General features: G+C 37.2%; 1 protein-coding gene across 1 annotated transcript; it reads left to right on the top strand.

The window, feature by feature from the left end:
* The first annotated feature begins 11848 nt into the window (after positions 1 to 11848).
* On the top strand, positions 11849 to 14914 carry LOC145797393 (mitochondrial pyruvate carrier 4-like). Its single transcript, XM_082884440.1, has 5 exons — positions 11849 to 12165; positions 13486 to 13584; positions 13744 to 13796; positions 14369 to 14442; positions 14704 to 14914. The coding sequence occupies exons 1-5, from the start codon at positions 12111 to 12113 to the stop codon at positions 14750 to 14752; spliced, it is 330 nt and encodes a 109-aa protein (XP_082740566.1). The 5' UTR covers positions 11849 to 12110; the 3' UTR covers positions 14753 to 14914.
* Positions 14915 to 15896: the final 982 nt, after the last annotated feature.

The raw sequence follows: 15896 nt of genomic DNA on the forward strand, positions 1-15896 counted from the left end.
TGTACTTGGCAGTTTCAGAACATGCGGTAAGTGCAGTGGTAATCCGAGAAGAAAAAGGGGAACAAAGGACTATTTACTATGTAAACAAAAAGCTGGCCGATGCAGAAACCAGGTATTTACCCCTAGAGAAGTTGGCGCTAGCACTAGTAATGGCTTCAAAGAAGCTGAACCATTACTTTCAAGCCCACAAGATTGTGGTATTAACTGAACATCCATTGAAGTCCCTATTGCAGCAGGGAGACCTAACAGGAAGAATAGCTAGATGGGCAGTGGCCTTGGGACAGTATGACTTGGAATACAGACCCAGAATAGCAATCAAAGGCCAAGTTCTGGCCGACTTCGTGGCCGAGTTCACACTAGAATCCATTGTACATCAGGCTCCGTTGAGCCAAGGTGAACGATGTCCAAGCAAGTAAGGAGAAGCCCAGCCGAATGCAACAGAACAAAGGAAGAGGGAAAAACTCAGACCCTACAGCATTTACATCGGCGACTCTTTTCGACTGTTTGTCGATAGAAGCTCAAACCGACAAGGAGCGGGGGCAGGAGTAGTTTTGGTATCTCCAGATGGACAGCTATTAGAACAATCCATTCGTTTGGGATTTAAGGCCTCAAACAATGAAGCAGAGTATGAAGCATTGATTGCAGGACTGAAGCTGGTAGTAGCAGCAGCAGTAGAAGCAGATGAGATAATAGTCTTCTGTGATTCATAGCTCATAGTCAACCAGACAACGGGGGAGTTCGCAGCCCGAGATGAAAGGATGTCGGCCTACGCAAAGGAAGTCAACAAGTTGGTAGCCCTATTTCAGAATTGCCAACTAAATCAGGTAAGCCGAAATGATAACAGTCATGGCGATGCACTGGCCAACGTGGCTAGTGCAATACAACCTGGGAAAGCAAGAACAATTATAGTTGACTACTTGTCGGGCCCCAACATCAAGCCACTGACCACAAAGCATGAAACAATGTGTGTGAATATGGAACCAAGCTGGATGGATGCAATTGTAGCATTCTTTCTTAAAGGAAGGTAAGTTTCCAGATAACCACAAAGAGGCACACAAGATCAAATTGAAGTCGACAGGATTCAGTCTGACAGCGGAAGGACATCTCTACAGAAGATCCTTCACTGGACCCCTTTTAAGGTGTGTACATCTCTCACAAGTTGAAGATTTTTTATATGAAATACATGAAGGAGTTTGTGGAAGCCACGCTGGGGGCAGATCATTTGCCCATAGGGCCATTACGCAGGGGTATTGGTGGCCCTACATACAGAGAGATGCAGAAGCCTATGTGAAGAAATGTGAAAAGTGACAAAGGTTTGCACCTTTAATACACCAACCAACAGCAGACCTGAACCCAGTATTCAGTCCTTGGTTGTTTGCCTAATGGGGCATGGATCTCGTTGGGCAACTGCCCCAAGCAACTGGACAAAGGAAGTATCTGCTGGTAGCAACAGATTACGTCACCAAGTGGATAGAAGCTGAGCCCCTAGCCAAGATCCGAGATGTGGACGTGAAGAACTTCATATAGAGGAACATCATCACCAGATTTGGGATTCCAAGAGCAATAGTTGCCGACAATGGAACGCAATTTGACAGTAAGCTAATCAAGAGCTTCTGTGCAAAGTTCAAAATCAAGAATTACTTTTCTACCCCGAGTTTTCCTTAGAGCAATGGACAAGTAGAAGCATCCAACAAAGTCATCTTGGATGGGATTAAGAAGAGGTTGCAAGCAGCAAAGGGAAAATGGGTAGATGAACTGCCAAGTATACTTTGGGCATATCGGACTACGCCAAGAAGATCAACAGAGGAATCCCCCTTTGCTATGGCCTATGGCACAAAAGCTGTCATTCCGCTGGAGGTCGGCATACCAGGGATCAGAACCTAGGGAGTAGAGAACGGGACTAATGATGTACTCTTAGCCCGAGATCTGGATCTACTAGAAAAAAGAAGGGAGAGAGCTGCAATTCAGCTAGCAGCATACCAGCAGCAGCTTGCCAGGGCTTACAATAAAAATGTTAACCCAAGGGAGTTCCAAGTCGGCGACCTAGTCTTGAGAAAAGTCGTCGGCAACAAGAAGGATCTCAGAGAGGGCAAGCTTGGCCCAAATTGGGAAGGACCCTACAAAATCACTTCGGTATTGGGCAATGGGGCATATCGGCTTGAAGATAATGAGGGCAAAGAGTTGCCAAGACCCTGGAATACTTGTAATCTGAAATTTTTCTATCATTAGATTTTTCTTATTTTTTGCCGACGTAATGAATAAAATTTTAGTAGAATTCTTCTACATTTATGACTGATAAGATACTTGCCGATGTTTCTAGAATACATGCGTAATGAGAATCCAAGTGGAACTTAAGTTCACATTAGGGGGCAGAAAGTTGGAAAACGGTTCTAATACTTGTTGAAACTTGAGAAAAGTTTACAAGTTGAAGTTAAATCGAGATTATGTTTAACACTTGTTGAAACTTAAAAAGTTTACAAGTTGAAGTTACACCGAGATTATGTTTAACACTTGTTGAAACTTAAAAAGTTTACAAGTTGAAGTTAAACCGAGATCATGTTTAACACTTGTTGACACTTAAAATGTTTACAAGTTGAAGTTAAACCGAGATTATGTTTAACACTTGTTGAAACTTGAGAAAAGTTTACAAATTGAAGTTAAACTGAGGTTATGTTTAACACTTGTTGAAACTTAAAAAGTTTACAAGTTGAAGTTAAACCGAGATTATGTTTAACACTTGTTGAAACTTGAGAAAAGTTTACAAGTTGAAGTTAAACCGATATCATGTTTAACACTTGTTGAAACTTAAAAAGTTTACGAGTTGAAGTTAAACCGAGATCATGTTTAACACGTGTTGAAACTTGAGAAAAGTTTACAAGTTGAAGTTAAACCGAGATCATGTTTAACACTTGTTGAAACTTAAAAAGTTTACAAGTTGAAGTTAAACCGAGACCATGTTTAACACTTGTTGAAACTTGAGAAAAGTTTACAAGTTGAAGTTAAACTGAGATTATGTTTAACACTTGTTGAAACTTAAAAAGTTTACAAGTTGAAGTTAGACTAAGGTTAAACACTTGTTGAAATTTTATGAAAAAATTTACAAGCTGAAACCAAGGTTATGCTAAGAAAGGTACTTGGGTACTTGCCGAGGTAAATCATCAGTTTGTATAACCGAGGTGGGTCACCCCAAGAAGGTTGCACAAAGATTGAAGTATATATTAAAGATATGCAAAATATTCTACGTATGGAATCATACAAGAATAGTAAAGAGAAGGCAAACATACAAACATTCAAAACAAATAAGTTGTATTTATAAGAAGGCACTTCGGCAATATGAAGAGCTTACACTGTTTCAAAAGAAAAACGAAAGTACAGAACACAGAATAAAGAGAAAAACATGAAATTAAGATTCTTCAGCATCATTAACAGGCTGGGTTTGAACCTCGGAGGACTGCTGAGAAGACATCTCGGCGGCCTTCTCAGCCGCAAGCTGAGCGTCAATTTCTTGAAGGGTTAGATCGAGGCTTTTATCGGCAAGAGGCACGTCCGATGATGGCTTCTCAGGAGTGGCATCCTTAGGGACTTCCTCACCCTCCTCATCTTGAGTCAAGTCCAGGACTTGCTCATTCAGAGAAGGGGACTTGGTCCCAGCAGCCTCCTTTGATTTCCTCACCAAGGTCTCCTCCTCAGACTCAGATTCGTCGTCGGATTAAGTTGGAATTGGAGGGAATGGAAGAGAAATGACGTCGGCATTCCTAAGAGACGAGTCCTTGGGGACTTCAAGCTTTTTTAGAAGAGACATCCAACACAGGGTGAAACCCTTGTTGCATGCCTGCTTCACTTGCTTTTCATAGTCAGCCGTGACATCGGCCACCCCCTTATTGTAGCCCTTCTCATCGGCTGCCTTGAGCTCGGCATCCTTTATGGCCAAGGCTTCTTGCAGTTCTTTTTGGGCCTGGGCCGTCTTTTCCTCGGCCTCTCTCTTTTCGGCTTCAAGAACCTTCTTGATAGCCTCAGCGGAATCCGCTTTTTCTTCGGCATCATTTTGAGCTTTGATAGCAGCCTTGGCTTGATCCTCCAAAGTCTTCATCTTTAATTGCAAGATTTTATTAGTCTTTTGCAGACTAGAGACCTCCCTCTTCTTTTCGGCCAGCTCCTTCCGGTTCTCAAAAGATTATACTGAGAAGGAATAGGCATGCTGGATTGCCTAAGAACAAATAAAACAGAGCAGAAGTTATTACAAAAATTTTCTAAAGTATAAAAGAGAGAAAGAAAGAAAAATTGCTAAAAAAACCCACTTACTTGAACAAAGCGCTGAAGCATCAGAGCATAGTTTTCATATTCACTTAACTCGGTGTTTTGGTTGAGATCGCCGGGAAGAAGCAGAGCAGTACTAAGGGCAACGCCGACATTAATGTCATCAGCGCTATCGCCACCCCTAACTAGCTTGTCCTCTAGTACGATTTTGGGGGCCCAGGGGGCATCATATTTTAAGGACCTTGAGGTGGTTGCAGAGGATGACCTTGGCCTCTTTGATCTAGCAGACTCGGATGGTTGGGTCTCGGCAGGCCTCTTTTCAACGGCATCAGAGCATAGCTTTCATATTCACTTAACTCGACATTTCGGTTGAGATCGCCGGGAAGAAGCAGAGCGGTACTAAGGGCAACGCCGACATTAATGTCATCAGCGCTGTCGCCAGCCCTAACTGGCTTGTCCTCCAGTACGATTTTGGGGGCCCAGGGGGCATCATATTTTAAGGACCTCGAGGTGGTTGCAGAGGATGACCTCGGCCTCTTTGATCTAGCAGGCTCAAATGGTTGGGTCTCGGCAAGCCTCTTTTCAGCGGCAGAATTGGACTTATCACTCTCAGCCAGTTTGGAGATTGGCAAGGTGTCCTCAGTGTCAATCTGAGTCACCTTTGCCTTTGGCTGAGCCTTCTTAATTCTTTTTTGTTTTAGCTTCGGAGGCTGGGTTTGTGCTAGTTGATCACCAACTTCATCAGGAATACTGGCCAAGAGGTCTTTTGCAACTGCTTTCTGACGGCCCATTTCAGTAGCAACAACCGTTCGTCGCCGACGTTGGCATTGAGATGGCGAGATCAGATATGGAGCCGAGGTTGACGGCTGCTCTGCTGGATCAGAAGTTGATCCTTGATCTGGCCGAGATGTGGAGGCAGCTTGAGGAGTTGTGGCAGAAGGGGGAGATAGACTCTTTTTCTTCCTTTTTAGAACGTCGGGGAGTACTGATTTATAGGTTGGAATGAAATTAAGTACCAGAGGAGCTTTACGCTTGTGGACTGGTAGGTCCAGTAGCTTCTTTAGACCCTTGCTGGGGTAAAAAGACTTGTGGAAGCCTTTTTCTAGTTTTGGGAGAACTACAAGAAAAAACAGACATTAGAACAAACAAAGTATTGAAGACATTAAAAACAAGTAAGTATGAACATAGCGCTCTTACCATTACCCTCTACAAAAACTGTTTGAGGAAGAGGATAGAGGTGGAGGTCCTCATCTGGAGCGAACTCCCAGTTCCCTGAGGTAATGAAATAGTCATTCCCAGCTCCCTTGTTGGAGTCAGGGAGGTCGGCAACAATTTTGTACTCTGTGGACCTCGGCTTAAGGTAGTAAACGTAGCCCGTATCTTTTTTTAGGCCACACATGGTGTAACAGTATTGGATATCGGCTAAGGTAATCCTAGCATTTTCTTGTCTGGCTAAGGCTATGATACCATTGATGACTCGATAGGAATTAATGGCGAGTTGCATCGAGTTCAACTTATAATAATGAAGTATCTCACGGAAAAGGATATTTAGTGGGAGCCGAAGTCCGCACTCGATAAAAGCTACCACATGGAAGGGCATAGAATCAGTTGTAGGCATAATGGAGTCATCTTCCCCAGCCAACCTCAGATGGACGTCGGCAGGGATGTCAAACTCACGCCTAAAGTGATCTAGCTTGGTCGGGATGTCTATCCTATGTTTCCACATACCCATGATATCGACCTAACTAGGAGGAATTGGGTTTCAAAAAGAACGTGTTTTAAAAGGGTTATTGGGACCTCGGCAAAAACCTAAAAATTTGTGAGGTAAGAAATTATGGGGATCGTTTCGGTTTTTCCTAAGAATTTGTGAGTTCTACAAACAAATCCCGAACCTAGATCTATGGAAACGAAGATTGAAGGCACGAATCTGGAAAACAGAAAAGCAAGAATGCGCTTCAGAATTAAGAAGAAAGATGAACTATCAAGAACATTGTAAGTACAAAGGGTATAAGGTCAAGAACAGTGGCAAAAGTGCAGAAAAGTTGTGAGCTATGCGTGTATTCAAGACATGGGCAAAAAACAAGGTCGTGACATAAACACACTCAGATACATGACTCATAAATCAAATACTTGAGTAAAACAGCAATAGCGATTAATAATGAAGCAAAACTTCTTGGAGAGCAACAAGAAATAAAACTAGGAGGAACAGTGGCTTACCAGAAAGAGGGAAGCCGGAATGGGGATTGCATGTCACGCCCCATTTTTCAATTACTCTGAAACATTACCAAAGCCTTTAAATTAGATCCATTTTTTTTTTAAAGGTCTATTACCCTTGGGTGATAGAAACACAATGATACATGTTCTCTTTCTCCATGAATATTACAATGACAACAAAAATACATGCCAAGCTTCCGCTACGGAGCTACAAATAAATAATTACAAACCACAAGATACTTTTTTCATTCCCTTAACATCTATGATAAATTTTACATATAAGGTACATAGAATCCATACTCTTCAACTAATGAATCCGAAATTCTCTTCCTGAAAAAGAATAAAACAACGAGGGGTGAGCACTAATGCCCAGTAGGAATCTTATAGGTCTACAACAATAGCAACCACATAGATAGAAATGATCATGCATGCAGAATGATATCATTTAGTAAGATGGCATTTTGTAAGCTCAAAATATTATACCAAAAAGTATTTTTTCTTAAAATTTCAATTGAACCTTTTAAGAAAACTCATTGCCATAAATGTAGTCTCTCATCATTAAGAAGCCATAAATTTTCTTTGAAAACAAGTACACTTAAGGAAGAACATCATCTTAAATTCATTAACCCGATTCCAAATTATTCCTCATTTTGTTTCCATTTTAATATTCCACATTTCGTTTCCATTCTAGCATTACACATTTCATTTCCATTTCTAATTACCATACTCCATAACATCAAAATCCAAAGGATTAGAGTTCAAACATAACACAAGAATCACAAACCCTTTTTAATTCAATTTCCCAATTACTTACAAAACAAAGCTCATAGTCTTCCCTTTTGTCACAAGCAATCCATTGAGTTCATCATCACTAGCCCTTAATCCAATTACCCACATAATGCCAATTTCAATCCTTAATCCATTTCCCTTCAGTTCATTTTCAATTCATTTATTCTTCTTAATTCATGAGTAAATTTCATTATTTCACAACCACCAAACTGAGACTACAACTCAGTGGTTTTCCCAATCATACAAAATATACATAAACACTTCAAACTACCATTTTACGGAAATTTCGTCCGCGGTATCAGCACCCATGTATAAATTTCGGGACTATCACCCAGGACACTCCGGCCAACGTAGTTATAATGGAGTCCATCCCTTTTCTCCTCCCAAACAGTGGAGTCCATCCCCTTTCTCCTCCCAAACAATGGAGTCCATCCCCTTTCTCCTCCTAAATAGTGGAGTCCATCCCCTTTCTCCTCCCAAACAATGGAGTCCATTCCCTTTCTCCTTCCAAACAAACATACTATACAATATATTTAATCACACAATCACACATGGAGTACATCCCCTTTCTCCTTCCAAACAATCATACATATACAATGTATTAAAACACACAGTCATATTCAATGACAACCATTTCTCAGACTTATCATATTATTTACTCTTTTCAACTAGCACAATACATGTGATCCAAAATATGATTTTCAAATGAAACAAGTGCTCTTAAAAATAGCACAAGAATTTTCAAAATCTTTTTCCAAAACATGCAATTTAAATCCTCAAAATCCATTTCATTCTCCATGATATGCATGATTTATAAATAGTCCGGTTTGCCTAGTCAACATGCAATTTCTACACCAATCACAGCAATCTTCCACCGATAACCCAAAACAAATACATCTAAACCGATATATAAATTCCTTTGAAGCTATGCTTTTTTCCAAAATCTCATATGGGAGTGATAATGCATATCAAACTCCATCATCATCATTAATAATCCTCCGATTTCACATTTACATTAACAATTTTAATTGCTTATACAAAATAACAATTTGATCCAATTAGGGCAAAATTTCCTTTATTTATATCAACCCAAAATCAATACAACTCAACTTAATTCAACACAACTCAACATAGTCAACACAATTCACCATAATCAACACTATTCAACATGATTCAATTCAACACCACTAGATATAATTCAACATAATTCAAGGTAAATTGTTAAATCCCATCTCAACATTTCATAACCGAGTTTATGTCACCTATATCATTAATAAATCATTTCCCCCAATTTCCTTTCTCATTATAGCATGATTTACAATGCTCATAACAAAGTTCATTCGCAAATTTTAAACATAAGTTTCAAATATAACCAAATTCCAATTAAACTTGTACGTATATAATTCAACCTATCAATTTCATGATTCTATTTTCGATTTGGGCCAAATCATTGATTATCATCATGAATCAACCTAGGGTTTCTAAAAAATCTAGAAATTTCAAGAAAAAAATCAAATTTCTTAACCCATTACTTTTTATTCCAACCTTCCCATTGATTATACACCTAGGGTTCACAATCTACCATTTTAACCCATCAATTGAACTCCCAACATTTCAAACCCTAAACCCCCAATTCTCATAATATACTCTAGATGCCCAAAAATGTAGGTTTTGTATGTATATAATCAAAATACCACAAATCTATCTATTTATGGAAGTATTGAGGAAGAACAAGAACCCCTACCTCAAGAATCAAGCAAAGGAGCGAAGCTTTGATGAGAATCCATCACAAATCTGAGCTTCAATCGGTTGAAAATGTTGATCTTCTCTTGTTCTCCATCCTTAATGCAAGATCCACGGTGGATTTGTTGATAAAAGTGGAGGAAATCAAGGTTTTTAGGGCTAGGTTTTCGGACCTAGAATGAGAGCAAAGAAGAGGGGAAAAGAAAATGTAAGAAATGATCTAAAAATCACGTTTTTAAGCTGCTGAACTCGCACAGTCCGCTCGAGCATCCCTTTTCCCGCTCGAGCGTACCCACTTCCAGCACAGATTTTGAAACTTCGAACAGGTATAACTTTCCCATCCAGACTCCGTTTTAGGTCGTTCTTGTGTCCAAATTGAAGCCCCGAAAATAAGATTTCCAATGGTTCTAGCCTCACATCCAAATTCAAAGTGTGGAAAAAGAAAAAGGCAAAAGAGTGACTGTTGTTCGTAGGAAGATTATCCGAATTAAAGTTTTTGGTCCAATCTTACTTTACCATCATGTTACCACTTCGATCAATGACCCAAAATAAAACTAGGAGGCTCCAAAGACAATAATAAAAGGGTCAAAAACAATCCCACTAGCCTCAGAAATTCAAACTCAACCAGGCAGACCGCTCGAGTGCCCAATCTCGCGCTTGAGCGCGCAGACCAACAAAACCAGCTGTTCGAGCAACCACTCCTACACTCGAGTGGGAATTCACAACTCTCAGAATTTCGGACAGACTGCAAAAATACTGGAAACCTCACAAGTCCGCTCGAGTGTCAACTCCCCCGCTCGAGCGGAAGGAAAAATTCTAGATTGCTACAATCTTCCCTCCTTAAGGAATTTCGTCCCCGAAATTGCATCCGTTCTCAAAACCATAACAAAATACAGCAACAAACCCCAATCTAATAACAAGGCATAACAGTAACAATATATATATACCTATCAATCCGTAACATCATTCAATTACACCTTATGTCAATTTTAAACCCAAAAGTACAAAGTGTTACAATGAAGTCTAACAACGGTTGCAAAGGCAGAAGATCGGTGAAAATTACGCCGGAAGAGGTAAACAGAGCAAGTTGCAGAGCTATGGAAGTTTGAACAATGGAAGATTTGAGAAAGCTAGAGAGAGAGAGCTTCAGAAACGATGTAAAGTGAAGAAATGGAAGGAGAAAGAGGTTTTGTTAAAACTTGAAACGGCGGCAAAAAGAAAGCAATTAATACGCCTAAAATGATGTATGCGTCAGACGGCACACACAGGCGCGAGATGACTTACAAGCGCGTACGGAGTACGATCCAATAAGGGAAAAACGCGTGGTTAAGACGGTTGATGTATTATGCTTGACAACTCATATGCATGAGAGAGCTCTTGAAATTTTTTATCTTTAAAGTGACATGTCGGCTGGGAATCTCTAAGCCGATGTACTGGCAGGAAGTACCGATATAGGTCCCATCATCTCAGAATGCCGAGGTAATAGAACCTAGGGGGCAGTTGTACCAACATGTGGCCAAGCTGACACCGACATGTCAGCCGAAGTGCCACGTGTCCTGGTCATGACGCCAAGGTTATCTCGGCAAAGCCGAGGTTATCTCCGAAGATATCGGAATCCGAGATAAGCGGATAAGGCACAAGAGTCCTAGAATGATGAGGGGACTCAGCCTAGATAAAGATAAAGCTCTTAGGGAGTTTATTTCCATCTATTGAAGAGTCCAGGATAAGCATTGAGCAGAAGTCCATTGAAGCTACGCTTCTATCGAGACTAGGATTGAGTTAACTATAAAAGAAAGGCACCCCCGATGGGTCTAAGGTATGCAATTTATACTCAGAACAGTGAATTTAGCAATTGATTATCTTTGAGAGATATACTGACTTGATCGTCGGAGTGCCCCGGGTGGACGAACCACCGCTGGGATCTTCTCTTTCTGTTGCAGGTCAGTTAGGTGTCATCTATTCTGCCAGTACTCTCCAGCTGAATATTAAGTTGGCAGTGTGATCGGAAATTCACTCACACATATTATATTTGAAGAAACAATAAATATTATGTCAAAAAAATTATAAAAAATGTAAAACCCCGAGTATAATATTGATATTTGAAAAAAAAAATTATATTATTTTCTAGACATATTTTATAAAATTCTAAATAGTAAAGCAATTTAGGGGGAAAAAAGTGTCATAATTAATAAAAACTAAATTAAAGTAAGTTTTAAAATGAAAGAATATGCCATTATTGTTTATTAATTAATAAGGAAATTTTTTCAAATTTCCTTACAAAAATAGAAAAATATTAAATTGAGTTTTAATTATATACCATTTTTATAAGAAAAATAGAAAGAAAAAAAATTATATTTCTTATAAACATTTTTAGAAGGGTTTAGAAATTAAAAACTAAATATATTTTTTGTGTAAGCATTTTTAAAAAGATTATATTTTAAGGAAATTTGAAAACATTTTCATATTAATTAATAAACAATAATGGCAAATTTTCTCATTTTAATTTTTTTTTAAATTTAATTTCTATTAATTAAATGTATACTACTATATTATGAAACCCAATACTTTCAAGACATATGTATTTTTATAATTTACAAATTTAATAATTTTTAAAAAATTAAAATGAGACTTTAGGCTTTCAAGAACTAACAACGCATTTATATAGGCCTATTTTGGCATTTGGGTTAAAAATTAAATTTTTATATTTTTAATTTTTTGAATCATATTTTTCCTTTATTTTTTTACATAATTTTTTTAAAAAAATTAAAAAATTAACTTTTATCTTATTTTTCCGTAATTACACCGTTGGTGGTTATCTTTTTAGTAGACCCGTCTTCCGTGTCATTGGGAGTTGGTATGCACCAAGGATCTTCTAGAGTGTTTTTTTCTTAAAGTTTCGTAAAGTGATGTATTGTGTGGTTGAGATTTAATGTTAAAAAATTGATGTGACTTGTCATTAAATTTCAACCACACAATGCACCACTCTAAAAAACTTTAAAAAAAAAAAAAACTCCAGAGAATATAAGTTGGTATGTTAGTTACAAAAACAAACACACACACACACAAAAAAAAAAAAAGCCAAGACAGAGAGTGGACTTTTTCCTTCAATGGTGGCTTCGAAGCTCCAAGCGTTCTGGAACCATCCTGCTGGCCCTAAAACCAGTTCGTTCTCTCACTCTCTCTCTCAATCGTTCTTGTTTTGCGTATTTTGCTCACTCTTTGCTTCAATTAAATTAGACTCTATCTTCTCGCATGGAACGCCGAAACTGGTTTGAATTTCAGGTTGTGATGTTGTAGGTTGTGTTAAAAATCCTCTTATCTACTCTGTTATTGTGGATTACTGTTGTGTTCGTTGATGCTGAGTCGTGTTTGTGTGGTCTTCGAAACGAGTGAAAGATCAGAAAGTAATAACACTGTTTTTGATAGTGTATCCAGATCTTATGTGAATCACTAATTTCCAAACTCATCATCTTATGCGACTCACTAAATTGTCTCGTTTTGGTAGTTTTTTTTGCAATTTTTGCAGTGGTTGCCGACAGTTTGATCAGCTCATTTTTTTTTTGCAATTTTAAAGTACTGACTCGATTAATCAAGATCAATGATGATCATATAGATATATATATGTACTTTGTTGCTTTGTATTTTTGATTTTTGGTAAATTATATGTGTAGCTTTGCACCCTGGAATATACAGAAAAAGGCACTACCTCCAAATAAAAAAATTAAAAAAGCGCCAATAATTGACATGGAGATCTTTATAGTAGAGAAGTGACACACGCTATTCATGTTATTAGTCTTATCTTGTAGTGGATTTTTTTTTTTTTTTTCATTTTTTTAAAATTTCAAATTTAGTAATTATTGCCCTTGTTTGGCATGAGACTTTTTTGAGGTTGGGGGCTTAATAAAAAGTCAATAAGGCAAAATCTTACATCTAAATCATAATTATTTCATTTTTTTTTCCTCACAAAAGTCAAAAAGCCCAACCTACAACGAACTTTTTAGTCTCAGACAAAAATATCCAAAAAGTCAATTCACTTTCCAAAAGATACCATTTGACTAGAATATGAGCCATTTGACTAGAATATGCCACGTAGCATCACTCCTTTTTTTTTTTTTTTTTCTTTCTTATGATGTACTTGGTGACTAAAAAAGGGTAAAAAACAGGTGATATACAGCATTGTTCTTCACCAAAGATGTTGTAAATTGATTGGTGACTGTCATTGAAGTTGTTGAAAGTTGTTCAGTACAGAATTTTTACAGAGGAAGTTAAAAATCTTGCTCCGTGGCTCTCTCTATAGTGCTCCATCAATCTACAGAAGAATTAAAACAACTGTAGAGATTTAATGAATTCAAGTTACATGTTAGGGGCACATTAGGAGGCTTCAGAGTCTTCAATTTTCCCATTATGTTTGCTCATAAAAACGCCAATAATTGTAATAAGATAGCATTTTAACCATTTAAGGGTATCTTGTCATAATTGCAGTTCACTTTTGGGCTCCAACATTCAAATGGGTAATCAGCATAGCAAATGTTGCCGACTTCTCAAAACCACCTGAACAGCTCTCATATCCTCATCAATCAGGTACTCACTTCATCATATATAACTTGAGATTCAAGCTCGCATTTTTTTTTCCGGATTCTACAGAACTGATTCTCCGAGTTTTGTTGGTAGAACATAGAAGACTTTGATTTTAGTCACAACTTTCTTCTCAAACTACTGAATTGTATTACAAATTTGCAGTTGTTGCAATCAGTGGACTCATTTGGACTCGCTACAGCACAGTTATTATCCCTGTAAGGCTAATTTCTCATTTCTGTATTACTTCATTTACAATTTGTACTGTAAACTGCTTCCTTAAGTTTTATATTTGACACTCATTACTCAATGTATCCATGCTTTTTAAGCGTTGTGAAATTGTTGACTGTTTCATTATATTTGCTTCTATGTTAAGGTCTGGATTGAATTTACTAGAATTGTTGAACTTAACTATCTTCCGTATAACTCAAATGTCTAATTCTGCTTCCCAGCCTCTAGGCTCAAAGGTTCCTTAACTCCATTTTGCAATGAAATTGTATAATCCCTAAAACAAAACTTGTCAAGAGTTCTGTTGGATTTTACTTAGCACAAGATTTTAGCAACCAACTTGGGTTACAGAGGGAAAGTCCTGGTATGAATCTTTGCTGTTTCATTTTGTTTGCGTGTTTATAACTTGAAAATCATTCTGCAAGCACATGAATGCTGGTTAGTTGTATAAACAGGAAAATAAAAATGAGGGAAGATGATGCTTCATGCATATAATAAGATTCGTACGGGTGTGGATTGTGTCCAATTCTAAACCTTTGGTTATTTTATATTGTGATTGCAGAAAAACTGGAATCTTGTTGGTGTCAATCTCACAATGTCTGGGACAGGCTTTTATCAATTGTCACGCAAAATTCAGTAAGTCAGTTCAGATTCAATTCATATACTACTTTATTAGCAATAGTTCATGTATAGTTATTGTGATCTTAACATTTGCGTTCCAAAATCTTGAGCATATGTTCTGTGACTGTGCTACAAGTATGGCTGCAAATGAGCATAGTTTATATTTTCCTTCAAACTTGAAGAATGGCTTAGCCAGCCCGAGACTCACCCTTCCTGCAACTAAATGTCGACATTAAAAATCTCTGACCTTTTTTATTTTTTAAATTTATTTTCCAGGAATGATTACTTTTCTGAGACAAAAAAAGAAGATGTGGCAAAAGAATGATGATGACAAGTTCGCAAAAAAATGTTCGTATTGCCTAGTACAATTGCAGAAAAAAACTGTCCTTGTATGTGATTTCCACATTTGTAAAATGTGTAAAATTTACATTGTTTGTTGTAATATTAGCCGTTGATTACACTGAATAAATGTGTTTATGATGGACTAGAATGGAAGAGCATGATATGTGGGGTGTGATTTTGCCATTAGGTGCCTATTTTGAAAACTAGGTTAAAAACTGATTTTTTGAATTTTTGTTAAAAGAAATGAAAAAAAAATAGAGAGATAACATCACCCAAAAAAGCTAATAAGTTAAAAAACTAACTTTTAAACTGTGTTGCTAAAATTTAGAATTGTCCATGGAAGTACTTCTTATGGTATAATTTTGTTTTTATTAAATTAGTTATTTTATTTGTACAAAAACTAATCACAAACTAGATGCAATTGCCTACAATGTTACCCACCAAATTTTTTTTTTACCCATCCAAAAAAACAAGAGACCTACAATGTCACTTAAAAGAGGGGTGTTTGATCGGTTTCGTATTCCTAAATTTGGTACACTACATATTCATTTTGGGGTTGCCTAACATTTGTTAGATTAATCTTTCTATGAATTAACAAAAATGTCCAAATACAATACAACAAAAACAAGGGATTAATGTTGTCAAGGTTGCCCCACCCTCCTTATCCTATCCCAACTGTTTTTAAGTTCATGCAATTAATGTCTTCGCCCAATAATTAAATGAGAGCCACCATAAAAAGGTAAATTGAAGCATATACCTGAAGTACAGTTGATAACTTTTTGAATAATGCTTGATCGTATGTTTAAATTTATTTATACGGATATAATAAAATTTGATTTAAAAGTGTTTCAAATTTGTTATTTTTATTTTTTCTCATTTCACTTGTTAGCAACACCTTTTAATTAATGGGGCACAAATAAAAGACAAAAAAAATTAAAAAATACAATACATTTTTTTGTTAAATTCAATGTATTATTGAACATCAACACACTTTTTAATATTTTTATATATTTTAAAAACATTTTTTATACATTTTCCAACATTAAATAATGCCTAAAGGCACTAATTAGTATTTGCCTTTGATTAATTTCTAAACTCATTAACATTAAACAGTGCCTAGGGGCCTA

Source organism: Camellia sinensis, chromosome 8 (assembly GCF_055761805.1).
Source record: "Camellia sinensis isolate YWXY chromosome 8, ASM5576180v1, whole genome shotgun sequence".
NCBI lineage: Eukaryota > Viridiplantae > Streptophyta > Magnoliopsida > Ericales > Theaceae > Camellia > Camellia sinensis.